The sequence below is a fragment of the Coregonus lavaretus genome (assembly GCF_964263955.1).
Source record: "Coregonus lavaretus genome assembly, chromosome: 26".
Classification (NCBI taxonomy): Eukaryota; Metazoa; Chordata; class Actinopteri; order Salmoniformes; family Salmonidae; genus Coregonus; species Coregonus lavaretus.
Genome location: NC_140013.1, coordinates 43,362,829 through 43,382,828, shown reverse-complemented (window position 1 = coordinate 43,382,828; position 20,000 = coordinate 43,362,829). Strand labels below are relative to the sequence as shown.

General features: G+C 44.2%; 1 protein-coding gene across 1 annotated transcript in view; it reads right to left on the bottom strand.

The window, feature by feature from the left end:
* Positions 1-20,000, bottom strand: part of gab2 (GRB2-associated binding protein 2) — a gene marked incomplete at its 3' end in the record, with an annotated part of 102,145 nt that overhangs the window by 60,614 nt on the left and 21,531 nt on the right. The window contains exon 2 of the mRNA XM_084143498.1: positions 8,133-8,436. Within this exon, the coding sequence (XP_083999624.1) occupies positions 8,133-8,436 (304 nt within the window). The remainder of the gene's footprint in view (positions 1-8,132; positions 8,437-20,000) is intronic.

Genomic DNA, 20,000 nt, shown 5'->3' with positions numbered 1-20,000 from the left:
CCTCAAAACCACAGAGGGCAATCAGTTAAATTACTGATTTAATAATTTTTTGCCAGACCCTAATTGGGATGTTGAGTTTTATGTTCCTTTTAATGGCATAGAAGCCCCGCCCCCCCCCCCCCCCCCCCCCCGGGAGAGTGGTCCAGCCAGAGGGTAACAGCCATAACTGATAAAGGATGTTAGTGCAACAAAATTAAGGCAGTTTAAACTATTCTTAAAACATTACAATAAATTCGCAGATTTCACAACACACTGTGTGCCCTCAGGCCCCTATTCCACTACCACCACATATCTACAGTACAAACTCCATGTATACGTGTGTGTATAGTGCGTATGTTATTGTGTGTGTGTATGCATGTGTCTGTGCCTATGTTTGTGTTGCTTCACAGTCCCCGCTGTTCCATAAGGTGTATTTTTATCTATTTTTTAAATCTAATTTTACAGCTTGCATCAGTTACTTGATATGGAATGGAGTTCCATGTAGTCATGGCTCTATGTAGTACTGTGCGCCTCCCATAGTCTGTTCTGGACTTGGGGACTGTGAAGGTGCGACAAAACTAGGGCCTGTAGGACCTGCCTTGTTCATAGTGCTGTTAAGAAGGTAGAGTAGCGCTTTATTATGGACAGACTTGTATCAATATGTTTTGACCATGACAGTTTACAATCCAGGGTTACTCCAAGCAGTTTAGTCACATCAACTTGCTCAATTTCCACATTATTTATTACAAGATTTAGTTGAGGTTTAGGGTTTAGTGAACGATTTGTCCCAAATACAATGCTTTTAGTTTTAGAAATATTTAGGACTAACTTATTCCTTGCCACCCATTCTGAAAATAGCTGCAGCTCTTTGTTAAGTGTGGCAGTCATTTCAGTCGCTGTAGTAGCTGACATGTATAGTGTTGAGTCATCCGCATACATAGACACACTGGCTTTACTCAAAGCCAGTGGCATGTCATTAGTAAAGATTGAAAAAAGTCATGGGCCTAGACAGCTGCCCTGGGGAATTCCTGATTCTACCTGAATTATGTTGGAGAGGCTTCCATTAAAGAACATCCTCTGTGTTCTGCTAGACAGGAAACTATTCATCCACAATATAGCAGGGGGGGTAAAGCCATAACACATACGTTTTTCCAGCAGCAGACTATGATCGATAATGTCAAAAGCCGCACTGAAGTCTAACAAAACAGCCCCCACATTTTTTTAATCATCAATTTCTCTAAGCCAATCATCAGTCATTTGTGTAAGTGCTGTGCTTGTTGAATGTCCTTCCCTATAAGTGTGCTGAAAGTTTGTTGTCAATTTGTTTACTGTAAAATAGCATTGTATCTGGTCAAACACCATTTTTTCCAAAAGTTTGCCAAGGGTTGGTAACAGGTTGATTGGTCGGCTATTTGAGCCAGTAAAGGGGGCTTTACTATTCTTAGGTAGCGGAATGACTTTTGCTTCCCTCCAAGCCTGAGGGCTTAAATAGAGAAAATGGCAAATAGGAGTGGCAATATCATCTGCTATTATTCTCAGTAATTTTACATTTAAGTTGTCAGACCCCGGTGGCTTGTCATTGTTGACAGACAACAATAATTATTTCACCTCTTCCAACCTCACTTTACGGAATTCAAAATTACATTTTACATTTACATTTTAGTCATTTAGCAGACGCTCTTATCCAGAGTGACTTACAGTTAGTGAGTGCATACATTTTTCATACTGGCCCCCCGTGGGAATCGAACCCACAACCCTGTCGTTGCAAGCACCATGCTCTACCAACTGAGCTACAGGAGGCCTATTACAATTACAATGCTTGTCTTTCATAATATACATAATATACAGATATACTTGGATGTGTAGTGTCAGCGTTTGTTGCTGGCATGTCATGCCTAAGTTTGCTAATCTTGCCAAATGAAAAAAATAATTAAAGTTGTTGGCAATATCAGTGGGTTTTGTGATGAATGAGCAATCTGATTTAATGAATGATGGAGCTGAGTTTGTGTTTTTTCCCAAAATGTAATTTAAGGTGCTCCAAAGCTTTTTACTATCATTCTTTATGTCATTTATCTTTGTTTCATAGTGTAGTTTCTTCTTCTTTTTATTCGGTTTAGTCACATGATTTCTCAATTTGCATTATGTTTGCCAATCGGTTGTGCAGCCAGACTCATTTGCCATTCCTTTTGCCTCATCCTTCTCAACCATACAATTGTTCAATTCCTCATCAATCCAGGGGGATTTAACCGTTTTTATAGTCATTTTCTTAATGGGTGCATGCTTATTAGTAACTGGAATAATCATTTTCATTAATGTGTGTCAAAATGATCACAAGAACGGTGAGCAAAAATCCCAGAACCACACGGGGGGACCTAGTGAATGATCTGCAGAGAGCTGGGACCAAAGTAACAAAGCCTACCATCAGTAACACACTACGCCGCCAGGGACTCAAATCCTCCAGTGCCAGACGTGTCCCCCTGCTTAAGCCAGTACATGTCCAGGCCAGTCTGAAGTTTGCTAGAGTGCATTTGGATGATCCAGAAGAGGATTGGGAGAATGTCATATGGTCAGATGAAACCAAAATAGAACTTCTTGGTAAAAACTCAACTCGTCGTGTTTGGAGGACAAAGAATGCTGAGTTGCATCCAAAGAACACCATACCTACTGTGAAGCATGGGGGTGGAAACATCATGCTTTGGGGCTGTTTTTCTGCAAAGGGACCAGGACGACTGATCCGTGTAAAGGAAAGAATGAATGGGGCCATGTATCGTGAGATTTTGAGTGAAAACCTCCTTCCATCAGCAAGGGCATTAAAGATTAAACGTGGCTAGGTCTTTCAGCATTACAGTGATCCCAAACAAACCGCCCGGGCAACAAAGGAGTGGCTTCGTAAGAAGCATTTCAAGGTCCTGGAGTGGCCTAGCCAGTCTCCAGATCTCAACCACATAGAAAATCTTTGGAGGGAGTTGAAAGTCTGTGTTGCCCAGCGACAGCCCCAAAACATCATTGTTCTAGAGGAGATCTGCATGGAGGAATGGGCCAAAATACCAGCAACAGTGTGTGAAAACCTTGTGAAGACTTACAGAAAACATTTGACCTGTGTCATTGCCAACAAAGGGTATATAACAAAGTATTGAGAAACTTTTGTTATTGACCAAATACTTATTTTCCACCATAATTTGCAAATAAATTCATTAAAAATCCTACAATGTGATTTTCTGGAATTCTCATTTTGTCTGTCATAGTTGACGTGTACCTATGATGAAAATTACAGGCCTCTCTCATCTTTTTAAGTGGGAGAACTTGCACAATTGGTGGCTGACTAAATACTTTTTTCCCCACTGTATATGTCAGCATATCTAACCCTAAATCAAGATGGGGAGACTACTAGACTATATATGTAAGCATATCTAACCCTAAATGAAGATGGAGAGACTACTAGACTATATATATATGTCATGATATCTAACCCTAAAACAAGATGGGGAGACTACTAGACTATATATGTCAGAATATATAACCCTAAATCAAGATGGGGAGACTACTAGACTATATATATGTCAGGATATCTAACCCTAAATCGAGATGGAGAGACTACTAGACTATATATGTCAGGATATCTAACCCTATCCCTAAATCGAGATGGGGAGACTACTAGACTATATATGTCAGGATATCTAACCCTAACCATAAAACAAGATGGGGACACTACTAGACTATATATGTCAGGATATCTAACCCTAAATCAAGATGGGGAAACTACTAGACTATATATGTCAGGATATATAACCCTAAATCAAGATGGGGAGACTACTAGACTATATATGTCAGGATATCTAACCCTAAATCAAGATGGGGAGACTACTAGACTATATATGTCAGGATAACTAACCCTAAATCGAGATGGGGAGACTACTAGACTATATATGTCAGGATATCTAACCCTATCCCTAAATCTAGATGGGGAGACTACTAGACTATATATGTCAGGATATCTAACCCTAAATCAAGATGGGGAGACTACTAGACTATATATGTCAGGATATCTAACCCTAAATCAAGATGGGGAGACTACTAGACTATATATGTCAGGATATCTAACCCTAAATCAAGATGGGGAGACTACTAGACTATATATGTCAGGATATCTAACCCTAAATCGAGATGGGGAGACTACTAGACTATATATGTCAGGATATCTAACCCTAACCCTAAATCGAGATGGGGAGACTACTAGACTATATATGTCAGGATATCTAACCCTAAATCAAGATGGGGAGACTACTAGACTATATATGTCAGGATATCTAACCCTAAATCAAGATGGAGAGACTACTAGACTATATATGTCAGGATATCTAACCCTAAATCAAGATGGAGAGACTACTAGACTATATATGTCAGGATATCAAATCCTAAATCAAGATGGTGAGACTACTAGACTATATACATGTCAGGATATCTAACCCTAAATCAAGATGGGGAGACTACTAGACTATATATGTCAGGATATTTAACCCTAAATCAAGATGTGGAGACTACTAGACTATATATGTCAGGATATCTAACCCTAAATCAAGATGGGGAGACTACTAGACTATATATGTCAGGATATCTAACCCTAAATCAAGATGTGGAGACTACTAGACTATATATGTCAGGATATCTAACCCTAAATCAAGATGGGGAGACTACTAGACTATATATGTCAGGATATCTAACCCTAAATCAAGATGGGGAGACTACTAGACTATATATGTCAGGATATCTAACCCTAAATCAAGATGGGGAGACTACTAGACTATATATGTCAGGATACCTAACCCTAAATCAAGATGGGGAGAATACTAGACTATATATGTCAGGATATCTAACCCTTAAAACAAGATGGGGAGACTACTAGACTATATACAGTGGGGGAAAAAAGTATTTAGTCACTCACCAATTGTGTAAGTTCTCCCACTTAAAAAGATCAGAGAGGCCTGTAATTTTCATTATAGGTACACGTCAACTATGACAGACAAAATGAGAAATTCCAGAAAATCACATTGTAGGTTTTTTCATGAATTTATGAGTTTCTCAATACTTTGTTATATACCCTTTGTTGGCAATGACACAGGTCAAACGTTTTCTGTAAGTCTTCACAAGGTTTTCACACACTGTTGCTGGTATTTTGGCCCATTCCTCCATACAGATCTCCTCTAGAGCAGTGATGTTTTGGGGCTGTCGCTGGGCAACACGGACTTTCAACTCCCTCCAAATATTTTCTATGGGGTTGAGATCTGGAGACTGGCTAGGCCACTCCAGGACATTGAAATGCTTCTTACGAACCCACTCCTTCATTGCCCGGGCGGTGTGTTTGGGATCATTGTCATGCTGAAAGACCCAGCCACGTTTCATCTTCAATGCCCTTGCTGATGGAAGGATGTTTTCACTCAAAATCTCACGATACATGGCCCCATTCATTCTTTCCTTTACACGGATCAGTCGTCCTGGTCCCTTTGCAGAAAAACAGCCCCAAAGCATGATGTTTCCACCCCCATGCTTCACAGTAGGTATGGTGTTCTTTGGATGCAACTCAGCATTCTTTGTCCTCCAAACATGACGAGTTGAGTTTTTACCAAAAAGTTCTATTTTGGTTTCATCTGACCATATGACATTCCCCCAATCCTCTTCTGGATCATCCAAATGCACTCTAGCAAACTTCAGACGGGCCTGGACATGTACTGGCTTAAGCAGGGGGACACGTCTGGCACTGCAGGATTTGAGTCCCTGGCGGCGTAGTGTGTTACTGATGGTAGGCTTTGTTACTTTGGTCCCAGCTCTCTGCAGGTCATTCACTAGGTCCCCCCGTGTGGTTCTGGGATTTTTGCTCACCGTTCTTGTGATCATTTTGACCCCACGGGGTGAGATCTTGCATGGAGCCCCAGATCGAGTGAGATTATCAGTGGTCTTGTATGTCTTCCATTTCCTAATAATTGCTCCCACAGTTGATTTTTTCAAACCAAGCTGCTTACCTATTGCAGATTCAGTCTTCCCAGCCTGGTGCAGGTCTACAATTTTGGTTCTGGTGTCCTTTGACAGCTCTTTGGTCTTGGCCATAGTGGAGTTTGGAGTGTGACTGTTTGAGGTTGTGGACAGGTGTCTTTTATACTGATAACAAGTTCAAACAGGTGCCATTAATACAGGTAACGAGTGGAGGACAGAAGAGCCTCTTGAAGAAGAAGTTACAGGTCTGTGAGAGCCAGAAATCTTGCTTGTTTGTAGGTGACCAAATACTTATTTTCCACCATAATTTGCAAATAAATTCATTAAAAATCCTACAATGTGATTTTCTGGAGAAAAAAAATCTCATAGTTGACGTGTACCAATGATGTAAATTACAGGCCTCTCTCATCTTTTTAAGTGGGAGAACTTGCACAATTGGTGGCTGACTAAATAAAAATTTTCCCAACTGTATGTCAGCATATCTAACCCTAAATCAAGATGGGGAAACTACTAGACTATATACAGTCGTGGTCAAAAGTTTTGAGAATGACACAAATATTAATTTTCACAAAGTCTGATGCCTCAGTTTTTTTGATGGCAATTTGCATATACTCCCGAATGTTATGAAGAGTGATCAGATGAATTGCAATTAATTGCAAAGTCCCTATTTGCCATGAAAATGAACTTAATCCCAAAAAAACATTTCCACTGCATTTCAGCCCTGCCACAAAAGGACCAGCTGACATCATGTCAGTGATTCTCTCGTTGACACAGGTGAGAGTGTTGACGAGGACAAGGCTGGAGATCACTCTGTCATGCTGATTGAGTTAAATAACAGACTGGAAGCTTTAAAAGGAGGGTGGTGCTTGAAATCATTGTTCTTCCTCTGTTAACCATGGTTACCTGCAAGGAAACACGTGCCGTCATCATTGCTTTGCACAAAAAGGGCTTCACAGGAAAGACTATTGCTGCTAGTAAGATTGCACCTAAATCAACCATTTATCGGATCAAGAACTTCAAGGAGAGAGGTTCAATTGTTGTGAAGAAGGCTTCAGGGCCCCCAAGAAAGTCCAGCAAGCGCCAGGACCGTCTCCTAAAGTTGATTCAGCTGCGGGATCGGGGCACCACCAGTGCAGAGCTTGCTCAGGAATGGCAGCAGGCAGGTGTGAGTGCATCTGCACGCACAGTGAGACGTAGACTTTTGGAGGATGGCCTGGTGTCAAGAAGGGCAGCGAGCCTCCTGTGGTTAATTCAATTGATTGGACATGATTTGGAAAGGCACACACCTGTCTATATAAGGTCCCACAGTTGACAGTGCATGTCAGAGCAAAAACCAAGCCATGAGGTCGAAGGAATTGTACGTAGAGCTCCGAGACAGGACTTGAACCCGATCGAACATCTCCGGAAAGACCTGAAAATATCTGTGCAGCGACGCTCCCCATCCAACCTGACAGAGCTTGAGAGGATCTGCAGAGAAGAATGGCAGAAACTCTCCAAATACAGGTGTGCCAAGCTTGAAGCGTCATAGCCAAGAAGACTCAAGGCTTTAAACGCTGCCAAAGGTGATTCAACAAAGTACTGAGTAAAGGGTCTGAATACTTATGTAAATGTGATATTAATGTTTTTTTTAAATTCATTTGCAAACATTTTGTCATTATGGGGTTTTGTGTGTACATTGATGATGGAATTTTTTTTTTTAATTTAATCAATTTTAGAATAAGGCTGTAACTTAACAATGTGGGAAAACTGAAGCGGTCTGTGCACTGTGGTTTTAATAAGACAACACCCTGATGTTATCATCTAACCTGAAGCTATTGAAGGATCCACTCATACGTTCCCAGCAAACACACAACCACCATACAACGTTGTCCCAACATTGTGATATCATGTCTTTATGACAATGAAGCAAAAGTGATCCTATTTGAGAATGTAGGAGAAGGAGGGGGAGAGAGAGAGAGAGAGAGAGACCCTGTCCAGAAAACAACCCCTAACCTACTACACCTAAGATCTAAACAAGACTCCTAGGTGGGTGGGGCTAAGGGCTGGGTGTAGGTTCAGGGGTCACAGTACATAACGTAGTTGTTCTCCTCAGACTGGTTGAACCAACCAGGTTAAAGGTTAAGTAGGATTCAGGGGTCAGAGGTCAGGGGATGTAGCCTACGTACCGTGGTTGTTCTGCTCTGACTGGTTGAAGCCACACAGCTGACAGATGGAGCGGACCCACTTGTTCATCTCCTCCTCTGTCTCTGCCACCAGGTAAAAGGTGCGCTCTGACGTCTTGATGTCGAACACAAAGCTATCCTGAAACTCCTTCCTCTTGAAGGTCAGCCCAGCGTCCACCTGCTCACAGCAATGCAGGTCGATGACCCGGATGGGCTTCTTGGAGTGGTCGTTCTTATAGTACTCCAGGACATCAGGGTCGCCAGACATCCGACCACTACGCAGGATGAACCAACGCTTTTTCCACCCCTGGAGAGAAGACATCACAAACAAACATGTCTTCAATGTTTACATTTTTAGTCATTTTAGCAGACGCTCTTATCCAGAGCGACTTACAGGAGCAATTAGGGTTAAGTGCCTTGCTCAAGGGCACATCGACAGATTTTTCACCTAGTCGGCTCGGGGGATTAGAACCAGCGACCTTTCGGTTACTGGCACAACGCTCTTCACCACTAAGCTACCTGCTAATTGTATTAACCGTGAAAACACACAAACCACTCTCAGTACGATCACAAACCTTACCGCCCTCAATTCAAACCATCTTCAAAAATCAAGCAAACCCTACCCAACATCAAATCAGACCAACTTCAACAAGTACATTTTCATTCTAGTAAATGCCATATGAATGTTGGTAGTACAGGCTACTATTTACTGATGAATTATCTGGAATCTCTTGGTCAACAGTGATTCCCCTGAAGAATGAAGTCATAAACTCTGTTGACTGTCTGTTCCCTCAGTCTGTTCCCTCAGTCTGTTCCCTCAGTTTGTTACTACAGTCTGTTCCCTCAGTCTGTTCCCTCAGTCTGTTCCCTCAGTCTGTTACTACAGTCTGTTACTACAGTCTGTTCCCTCAGTCTGTTACTACAGTCTGTTACTACTGTCTGTTCCCTCAGTCTGTTACTACAGTCTGTTCCCTCAGTCTGTTACTACAGTCTGTTCCCTCAGTCTGTTACTACAGTCTGTTACTACAGTCTGTTACTACAGTCTGTTCCCTCAGTCTGTTCCCTCAGTCTGTTCCCTCAGTCTGTTACTACAGTCTGTTACTACAGTCTGTTCCCTCAGTCTGTAACTACAGTCTGTTACTACAGTCTGTTACTACAGTCTGTTCCCTCAGTCTGTTCCCTCAGTCTGTTACTACAGTCTATTCCCTCAGTCTGTTCCCTCAGTCTGTTCCCTCAGTCTGTTACTACTGTCTGTTCCCTCAGTCTGTTACTACAGTCTGTTACTACAGTCTGTTCCCTCAGTTTGTTACTACAGTCTGTTCCCTCAGTCTGTTCCCTCAGTCTGTTACTACAGTCTGTTACTACAGTCTGTTCCCTCAGTCTGTTCCCTCAGTCTGTTACTACAGTCTGTTACTACAGTCTGTTCCCTCAGTCTGTTACTACAGTCTGTTCCCTCAGTCTGTTCCCTCAGTCTGTTCCCTCAGTCTGTTCCTACAGTCTGTTACTACAGTCTGTTCCCTCAGTCTGTTCCCTCAGTCTGTTACTACAGTCTGTTCCCTCAGTCTGTTACTACAGTCTGTTCCCTCAGTCTGTTACTACAGTCTGTTACTACAGTCTGTTCCCTCAGTCTGTTCCCTCAGTTTGTTCCCTCAGTCTGTTACTACTGTCTGTTCCCTCAGTCTGTTCCCTCAGTCTGTTCCCTCAGTCTGTTCCCTCAGTCTGTTACTACAGTCTGTTCCCTCAGTCTGTTACTACAGTCTGTTACTACAGTCTGTTCCCTCAGTCTGTTCCCTCAGTCTGTTCCCTCAGTCTGTTACTACTGTCTGTTCCCTCAGTCTGTTCCCTCAGTCTGTTCCCTCAGTCTGTTCCCTCAGTCTGTTCCCTCAGTCTGTTACTACTGTCTGTTCCCTCAGTCTGTTACTACAGTCTGTTCCCTCAGTCTGTTACTACAGTCTGTTACTACAGTCTGTTCCCTCAGTCTGTTACTACAGTCTGTTACTACAGTCTGTTCCCTCAGTCTGTTACTACAGTCTGTTACTACAGTCTGTTCCCTCAGTCTGTTCCCTCAGTCTGTTACTACTGTCTGTTACTACAGTCTGTTACTACAGTCTGTTCCCTCAGTCTGTTACTACAGTCTGTTCCCTCAGTCTGTTCCCTCAGTCTGTTACTACAGTCTGTTACTACAGTCTGTTACTACAGTCTGTTCCCTCAGTCTGTTCCCTCAGTCTGTTCCCTCAGTCTGTTCCCTCAGTCTGTTACTACAGTCTGTTCCCTCAGTCTGTTACTACAGTCTGTTACTACAGTCTGTTCCCTCAGTCTGTTCCCTCAGTCTGTTACTACAGTCTGTTCCCTCAGTCTGTTCCCTCAGTCTGTTCCCTCAGTCTGTTCCCTCAGTCTGTTCCCTCAGTCTGTTCCCTCAGTCTGTTACTACAGTCTGTTCCCTCAGTCTGTTCCCTCAGTCTGTTCCCTCAGTCTGTTCCCTCAGTCTGTTCCCTCAGTCTGTTACTACAGTCTGTTCCCTCAGTCTGTTACTACAGTCTGTTCCCTCAGTCTGTTACTACAGTCTGTTCCCTCAGTCTGTTCCCTCAGTCTGTTCCCTCAGTCTGTTCCCTCAGTCTGTTCCCTCAGTCTGTTACTACAGTCTGTTCCCTCAGTCTGTTCCCTCAGTCTGTTACTACAGTCTGTTCCCTCAGTCTGTTCCCTCAGTCTGTTCCCTCAGTCTGTTACTACAGTCTGTTCCCTCAGTCTGTTCCCTCAGTCTGTTCCCTCAGTCTGTTACTACAGTCTGTTACTACAGTCTGTTCCCTCAGTCTGTTACTACAGTCTGTTCCCTCAGTCTGTTCCCTCAGTCTGTTCCCTCAGTCTGTTACTACTGTCTGTTCCCTCAGTCTGTTACTACAGTCTGTTCCCTCAGTCTGTTCCCTCAGTCTGTTCCCTCAGTCTGTTCCCTCAGTCTGTTCCCTCAGTCTGTTCCCTCAGTCTGTTCCCTCAGTCTGTTACTACAGTCTGTTCCCTCAGTCTGTTACTACTGTCTGTTCCCTCAGTCTGTTACTACAGTCTGTTCCCTCAGTCTGTTACTACAGTCTGTTCCCTCAGTCTGTTCCCTCAGTCTGTTACTACAGTCTGTTACTACAGTCTGTTCCCTCAGTCTGTTACTACAGTCTGTTCCCTCAGTCTGTTACTACAGTCTGTTCCCTCAGTCTGTTACTACAGTCTGTTACTACAGTCTGTTACTACAGTCTGTTACTACAGTCTGTTCCCTCAGTCTGTTCCCTCAGTCTGTTCCCTCAGTCTGTTCCCTCAGTCTGTTCCCTCAGTCTGTTACTACTGTATGTTCCCTCAGTCTGTTACTACAGTCTGTTCCCTCAGTCTGTTACTACTGTCTGTTCCCTCAGTCTGTTCCCTCAGTCTGTTCCCTCAGTCTGTTCCCTCAGTCTGTTACTACAGTCTGTTACTACAGTCTGTTACTACTGTCTGTTCCCTCAGTCTGTTACTACAGTCTGTTCCCTCAGTCTGTTACTACTGTCTGTTCCCTCAGTCTGTTACTACAGTCTGTTCCCTCAGTCTGTTACTACAGTCTGTTACTACAGTCTGTTACTACAGTCTGTTACTACTGTCTGTTCCCTCAGTCTGTTCCCTCAGTCTGTTACTACAGTCTGTTACTACAGTCTGTTACTACAGTCTGTTCCCTCAGTCTGTTCCCTCAGTCTGTTCCCTCAGTCTGTTCCCTCAGTCTGTTACTACTGTCTGTTCCCTCAGTCTGTTACTACAGTCTGTTCCCTCAGTCTGTTACTACAGTCTGTTCCCTCAGTCTGTTACTAAAGTCTGTTCCCTCAGTCTGTTACTACAGTCTGTTACTACAGTCTGTTCCCTCAGTCTGTTACTACAGTCTGTTCCCTCAGTCTGTTACTACAGTCTGTTACTACAGTCTGTTCCCTCAGTCTGTTACTACAGTCTGTTCCCTCAGTCTGTTACTACAGTCTGTTACTACAGTCTGTTCCCTCAGTCTGTTACTACAGTCTGTTCCCTCAGTCTGTTACTACAGTCTGTTCCCTCAGTCTGTTCCCTCAGTCTGTTACTACTGTCTGTTCCCTCAGTCTGTTACTACAGTCTGTTACTACAGTCTGTTACTACTGTCTGTTCCCTCAGTCTGTTCCCTCAGTCTGTTACTACAGTCTGTTACTACAGTCTGTTCCCTCAGTCTGTTACTACAGTCTGTTCCCTCAGTCTGTTCCCTCAGTCTGTTCCCTCAGTCTGTTACTACTGTCTGTTCCCTCAGTCTGTTACTACAGTCTGTTCCCTCAGTCTGTTACTACAGTCTGTTCCCTCAGTCTGTTACTACTGTCTGTTCCCTCAGTCTGTTCCCTCAGTCTGTTCCCTCAGTCTGTTAATACTGTCTGTTCCCTCAGTCTGTTACTACAGTCTGTTACTACAGTCTGTTACTACAGTCTGTTACTACAGTCTGTTCCCTCAGTCTGTTCCCTCAGTCTGTTACTACAGTCTGTTACTACAGTCTGTTCCCTCAGTCTGTTACTACAGTCTGTTACTACAGTCTGTTCCCTCAGTCTGTTACTACAGTCTGTTACTACAGTCTGTTACTACAGTCTGTTACTACAGTCTGTTCCCTCAGTCTGTTACTACAGTCTGTTACTACAGTCTGTTCCCTCAGTCTGTTCCCTCAGTCTGTTCCCTCAGTCTGTTCCCTCAGTCTGTTCCCTCAGTCTGTTACTACAGTCTGTTACTACAGTCTGTTCCCTCAGTCTGTTACTACAGTCTGTTACTACAGTCTGTTCCCTCAGTCTGTTCCCTCAGTCTGTTACTACAGTCTGTTCCCTCAGTCTGTTACTACAGTCTGTTCCCTCAGTCTGTTACTACAGTCTGTTACTACAGTCTGTTACTACAGTCTGTTCCCTCAGTCTGTTCCCTCAGTCTGTTACTACAGTCTGTTCCCTCAGTCTGTTACTACAGTCTGTTACTACAGTCTGTTACTACAGTCTGTTCCCTCAGTCTGTTCCCTCAGTCTGTTCCCTCAGTCTGTTACTACAGTCTGTTACTACAGTCTGTTCCCTCAGTCTGTTACTACAGTCTGTTCCCTCAGTCTGTTCCCTCAGTCTGTTACTACAGTCTGTTCCCTCAGTCTGTTCCCTCAGTCTGTTACTACAGTCTGTTACTACAGTCTGTTCCCTCAGTCTGTTACTACTGTCTGTTCCCTCAGTCTGTTACTACTGTCTGTTCCCTCAGTCTGTTACTACAGTCTGTTACTACTGTCTGTTCCCTCAGTCTGTTACTACTGTCTGTTCCCTCAGTCTGTTCCCTCAGTCTGTTCCCTCAGTCTGTTACTACTGTCTGTTCCCTCAGTCTGTTACTACAGTCTGTTACTACAGTCTGTTCCCTCAGTCTGTTACTACAGTCTGTTCCCTCAGTCTGTTCCCTCAGTCTGTTACTACAGTCTGTTACTACAGTCTGTTACTACAGTCTGTTCCCTCAGTCTGTTACTACTGTCTGTTCCCTCAGTCTGTTCCCTCAGTCTGTTACTACTGTCTGTTCCCTCAGTCTGTTACTACAGTCTGTTACTACAGTCTGTTCCCTCAGTCTGTTACTACAGTCTGTTCCTCAGTCTGTTCCCTCAGTCTGTTACTACAGTCTGTTCCCTCAGTCTGTTCCCTCAGTCTGTTACTACTGTCTGTTCCCTCAGTCTGTTACTACAGTCTGTTACTACAGTCTGTTACTACAGTCTGTTCCCTCAGTCTGTTACTACAGTCTGTTACTACAGTCTGTTCCCTCAGTCTGTTCCCTCAGTCTGTTACTACAGTCTGTTCCCTCAGTCTGTTACTACAGTCTGTTACTACAGTCTGTTACTACAGTCTGTTCCCTCAGTCTGTTACTACTGTCTGTTCCTCAGTCTGTTACTACAGTCTGTTACTACTGTCTGTTCCCTCAGTCTGTTACTACAGTCTGTTCCCTCAGTCTGTTACTACTGTCTGTTCCCTCAGTCTGTTACCTCAGTCTGTTACTACAGTCTGTTACTACAGTCTGTTCCCTCAGTCTGTTACTACAGTCTGTTACTACAGTCTGTTCCCTCAGTCTGTTACTACAGTCTGTTCCCTCAGTCTGTTCCCTCAGTCTGTTCCCTCAGTCTGTTACTACAGTCTGTTACTACAGTCTGTTCCCTCAGTCTGTTACTACTGTCTGTTCCCTCAGTCTGTTCCCTCAGTCTGTTACTACAGTCTGTTACTACAGTCTGTTCCCTCAGTCTGTTACTACAGTCTGTTCCCTCAGTCTGTTCCCTCAGTCTGTTACTACAGTCTGTTCCCTCAGTCTGTTACTACAGTCTGTTACTACAGTCTGTTCCCTCAGTCTGTTCCCTCAGTCTGTTCCCTCAGTCTGTTACTACAGTCTGTTCCCTCAGTCTGTTCCCTCAGTCTGTTCCCTCAGTCTGTTCCCTCAGTCTGTTCCCTCAGTCTGTTACTACAGTCTGTTCCCTCAGTCTGTTACTACAGTCTGTTCCCTCAGTCTGTTACTACAGTCTGTTCCCTCAGTCTGTTACTACAGTCTGTTCCCTCAGTCTGTTCCCTCAGTCTGTTCCCTCAGTCTGTTCCCTCAGTCTGTTCCCTCAGTCTGTTCCCTCAGTCTGTTACTACAGTCTGTTCCCTCAGTCTGTTCCCTCAGTCTGTTACTACAGTCTGTTACTACTGTCTGTTCCCTCAGTCTGTTACTACAGTCTGTTCCCTCAGTCTGTTACTACTGTCTGTTCCCTCAGTCTGTTCCCTCAGTCTGTTCCCTCAGTCTGTTCCCTCAGTCTGTTACTACAGTCTGTTACTACAGTCTGTTACTACAGTCTGTTCCCTCAGTCTGTTACTACAGTCTGTTACTACAGTCTGTTCCCTCAGTCTGTTACTACTGTCTGTTCCCTCAGTCTGTTCCCTCAGTCTGTTCCCTCAGTCTGTTCCCTCAGTCTGTTCCCTCAGTCTGTTACTACAGTCTGTTACTACAGTCTGTTACTACTGTCTGTTCCCTCAGTCTGTTCCCTCAGTCTGTTACTACAGTCTGTTACTACAGTCTGTTCCCTCAGTCTGTTACTACAGTCTGTTCCCTCAGTCTGTTCCCTCAGTCTGTTACTACAGTCTGTTACTACAGTCTGTTCCCTCAGTCTGTTCCCTCAGTCTGTTCCCTCAGTCTGTTCCCTCAGTCTGTTCCCTCAGTCTGTTCCCTCAGTCTGTTCCCTCAGTCTGTTCCCTCAGTCTGTTACTACAGTCTGTTCCCTCAGTCTGTTACTACTGTCTGTTACTACAGTCTGTTACTACAGTCTGTTCCCTCAGTCTGTTACTACAGTCTGTTCCCTCAGTCTGTTACTACAGTCTGTTCCCTCAGTCTGTTCCCTCAGTCTGTTCCCTCAGTCTGTTCCCTCAGTCTGTTCCCTCAGTCTGTTACTACAGTCTGTTCCCTCAGTCTGTTCCCTCAGTCTGTTCCCTCAGTCTGTTCCCTCAGTCTGTTCCCTCAGTCTGTTACTACAGTCTGTTCCCTCAGTCTGTTACTACAGTCTGTTCCCTCAGTCTGTTACTACAGTCTGTTCCCTCAGTCTGTTACTACAGTCTGTTCCCTCAGTCTGTTCCCTCAGTCTGTTCCCTCAGTCTGTTCCCTCAGTCTGTTCCCTCAGTCTGTTACTACTGTCTGTTCCCTCAGTCTGTTCCCTCAGTCTGTTCCCTCAGTCTGTTACTACAGTCTGTTCCCTCAGTCTGTTCCCTCAGTCTGTTACTACAGTCTGTTACTACTGTCTGTTCCCTCAGTCTGTTCCCTCAGTCTGTTACTACAGTCTGTTCCCTCAGTCTGTTCCCTCAGTCTGTTCCCTCAGTCTGTTACTACAGTCTGTTCCCTCAGTCTGTTCCCTCAGTCTGTTACTACAGTCTGTTCCCTCAGTCTGTTCCCTCAGTCTGTTCCCTCAGTCTGTTACTACAGTCTGTTCCCTCAGTCTGTTACTACAGTCTGTTACTACAGTCTGTTCCCTCAGTCTGTTACTACAGTCTGTTACTACAGTCTGTTACTACAGTCTGTTACTACAGTCTGTTCCCTCAGTCTGTTCCCTCAGTCTGTTCCCTCAGTCTGTTACTACAGTCTGTTCCCTCAGTCTGTTCCCTCAGTCTGTTCCCTCAGTCTGTTACTACAGTCTGTTACTACAGTCTGTTCCCTCAGTCTGTTCCCTCAGTCTGTTACTACAGTCTGTTCCCTCAGTCTGTTACTACAGTCTGTTCCCTCAGTCTGTTACTACAGTCTGTTCCCTCAGTCTGTTACTACAGTCTGTTCCCTCAGTCTGTTCCCTCAGTCTGTTACTACAGTCTGTTACTACAGTCTGTTACTACAGTCTGTTACTACAGTCTGTTCCCTCAGTCTGTTACTACAGTCTGTTACTACAGTCTGTTCCCTCAGTCTGTTACTACAGTCTGTTCCCTCAGTCTGTTACTACAGTCTGTTCCCTCAGTCTGTTCCCTCAGTCTGTTACTACAGTCTGTTCCCTCAGTCTGTTACTACAGTCTGTTCCCTCAGTCTGTTACTACAGTCTGTTACTACAGTCTGTTACTACAGTCTGTTACTACAGTCTGTTCCCTCAGTCTGTTACTACAGTCTGTTCCCTCAGTCTGTTACTACAGTCTGTTCCCTCAGTCTGTTACTACAGTCTGTTCCCTCAGTCTGTTACTACAGTCTGTTACTACAGTCTGTTACTACAGTCTGTTACTACAGTCTGTTCCCTCAGTCTGTTCCCTCAGTCTGTTACTACAATCTGTTCCCTCAGTATGTTACTACAGTCTGTTACTACAGTCTGTTCCCTCAGTCTGTTACTACAGTCTGTTACTACAGTCTGTTCCCACAGTCTGTTACTACAGTCTGTTACTACAGTCTGTTACTACAGTCTGTTCCCTCAGTCTGTTACTACAGTCTGTTCCCTCAGTCTGTTACTACCGTCTGTTACTACAGTCTGTTCCCTCAGTCTGTTACTACAGTCCTGTTCCCATGGTAACGGTGTAGCATAAGACACAGTTGAGCTACAGTTGGGGAGTTAACTCTGATCAAACAAACAGATTGAGTTCAGAGGCAGAGTTGGGAGTGTGTGTGTGTGTGTGTGTGTGTGTGTGTGTGTGTGGTTGGGGGAGGCGTCTTTGAGGCAGGTGTTACTCCCCCCAACGTATTTCCTGTGCTGCTGATATCCCTCAGAGAGAAGAGACACAAACACAAACACACGCTACAGACAAACAGATCCTCTGTGACAGCTTCACTCCAGCAAACACACCTGCAGGGGGCGGGCTCCTCCCTGTGACTGAAAGCTGGACAAGCCTATAAGAATCTAGCCAAACGTGGATGTCCAATGGAGTGCAGCCGAGGGAAGGTCCTCTCAGGAGGTGACAATAAAAACAAAAGGCCATCATAAAGCAAATGTTATGACACAATATTATGAACACCTGTACAGAGACTGACACAATATTATGAACACCCGTAGCCTGTACAGAGACAGACACAATATTATGAACACCCGTAGCCTGTACAGAGAGACAGACACAATATTATGAACACCCGTAGCCTGTACAGAGAGACAGACACAATATTATGAACACCCGTAGCCTGTACAGAGAGACAGACACAATATTATGAACACCCGTAGCCTGTACAGAGAGACAGACACAATATTATGAACACCCGTAGCCTGTACAGAGAGACAGACACAATATTATGAACACCCGTAGCCTGTACAGAGAGACAGACACAATATTATGAACACCCGTAGCCTGTACAGAGAGACAGACACAATATTATGAACACCCGTAGCCTGTACAGAGAGACAGACACAATATTATGAACACCCGTAGCCTGTACAGAGAGACAGACACAATATTATGAACACCCGTAGCCTGTACAGAGAGACAGACACAATATTATGAACACCTGTAGCCTGTACAGAGACAGACACAATATTATGAACACACGTAGCCTGTACAGAGAGACAGACACAATATTATGAACACCCGTAGCCTGTACAGAGAGACAGACACAATATTATAGAAAGTATAGACAGCATATGAATAGAAAAGGTGTGTACAGCAGTAGTTATATAGGATGAACCATGACTAGAATACAGTATATACATATGAAGTGGGTAAAACAGTATGTAATCATTATTAAAGTGACCAGTGCTCAATGGCTATGTACACAGGGCGGAAGTCTCTAAGTTGCCGGGTAGAGTATCTGGTGGTAGCCGGCTAGTAACAGTGACTAAGGCTAGTGTTGACTGTTTAACAGTCTGATGGCCTGGAGAAAGAAGCTGTTTTTCTCTGTCTCTCTGTCCCAGCTTTGATGCACCTGTGCTGTCTCCGCCTTCTAGATGGTAGCGGGGTGAAGAGGCCGTGGCTCGGGTGGCTGAGGTCCCTGATGATCTTCTTGGCCTTCCTGTGACACCGGGTGCTGTAGATGTCCTGGGAGGGCAGGCAATATGCACCCGGTGATGCGTTGGGCTGACCGCACCACCCTCTGGAGAGCCCTGCGGTTGCGGTGGGTACCACTGCCGTACCAGGCGGTGATACAGCCCGACAGGGTTGGTTCAAGTTTGTGAGGGTAGAAGAGGCGCCTTCTATACTACTACTATAGCCTATAGAAAAACATTGAATAACACATTCGTAAATGGCAAAAAAGACAGTCAGAAAATGTATCATAAGGAATAACGTTTTGGAAGTCTCTGTCCTATATCTAGGACATACACTGTATATATATATAAAAGTATGAGGACACCCCTTCAAATTAGTGGATTCGGCTGTTTCAGCCACACGTGTTACTGACAGTTGTATAACATCGAGCACACAGCCATGCAATCTCCATAGACAAACATTGGCAGTAGAATGGCCTCACTGTCATTTCTCCTCTGATTGCCTTACGGAGGTTGTAGCTGGTCTGTTTGTTCCCAGTCACCTTAAATGAGGTTTAGGTCTGGATAAGAACATCCTCCTGATGAACCACGTCACCGAGTCAGTGTATACGTTGATATTATTCTCAGAGGCGTCCCTATAGGTTGGGAGGAGCAGAATGGAGGCGTGATCTGGTTTGCTGAAGGGAGGGCGGGGGAGGGCCTTGTAGCCGTCCTGGAAGGGAGAGTAGCAATGATCCAGGGTCCGTGTTGCGCGTGTAGCACAGGCGATGTGTTGATAGAATTGCGGTAGCGTTTTCCTCAGATTCCCTTCATTAAAAGTCCACAGCTACATAAAATGTGGCCTCAGGATATGCGGTTTCCAGTTTTGACATAGTCCAGTATAGTTCCTTGAGAGCCGTCGCGGTGTCGGCTTGGGGTGAATATACAGTCGTGGTCAAAGGTTTGGAGAATGACACAAGTATTGGTCTTCACAAAGATTGCTGCTTCAGTGTTTTTAGATATTTTTGTCAGATGTTACTATGGTATACTGAAGTATAATTACAAGCATTCCATAAGTGTCAAAGGCTTTTATTGACAATTACATAAAGTTTATGCAAAGTGTCAATATTTGCAGTGTTGACCCTTCTTTTTCAAGACCTCTGCAATCCGCCTTGGCATGCCGTCAGCTGGTCCTTTTGTGGCAGGGCTGAAATGCAGTGGAAATGTTTTTTGGGGGATTAAGTTCATTTTCATGGCAAAGAGGGACTTTGCAATGAATTCCAATTCATCTGATCACTCTTCATAACATTCTGGAGTATATGCAAATTGCCATCATAAAAACTGAGGCAGCAGACTTTGTGAAAATTAATATTTGGGTCATTCTCAAAACTTTTGACCACCACTGTACACGTCAGTGACGATGACCAAAGAAAATTGATCTCGGGAGGTAATGCGGTCGGCATTTGATGGTGAGGTCTTCCAGA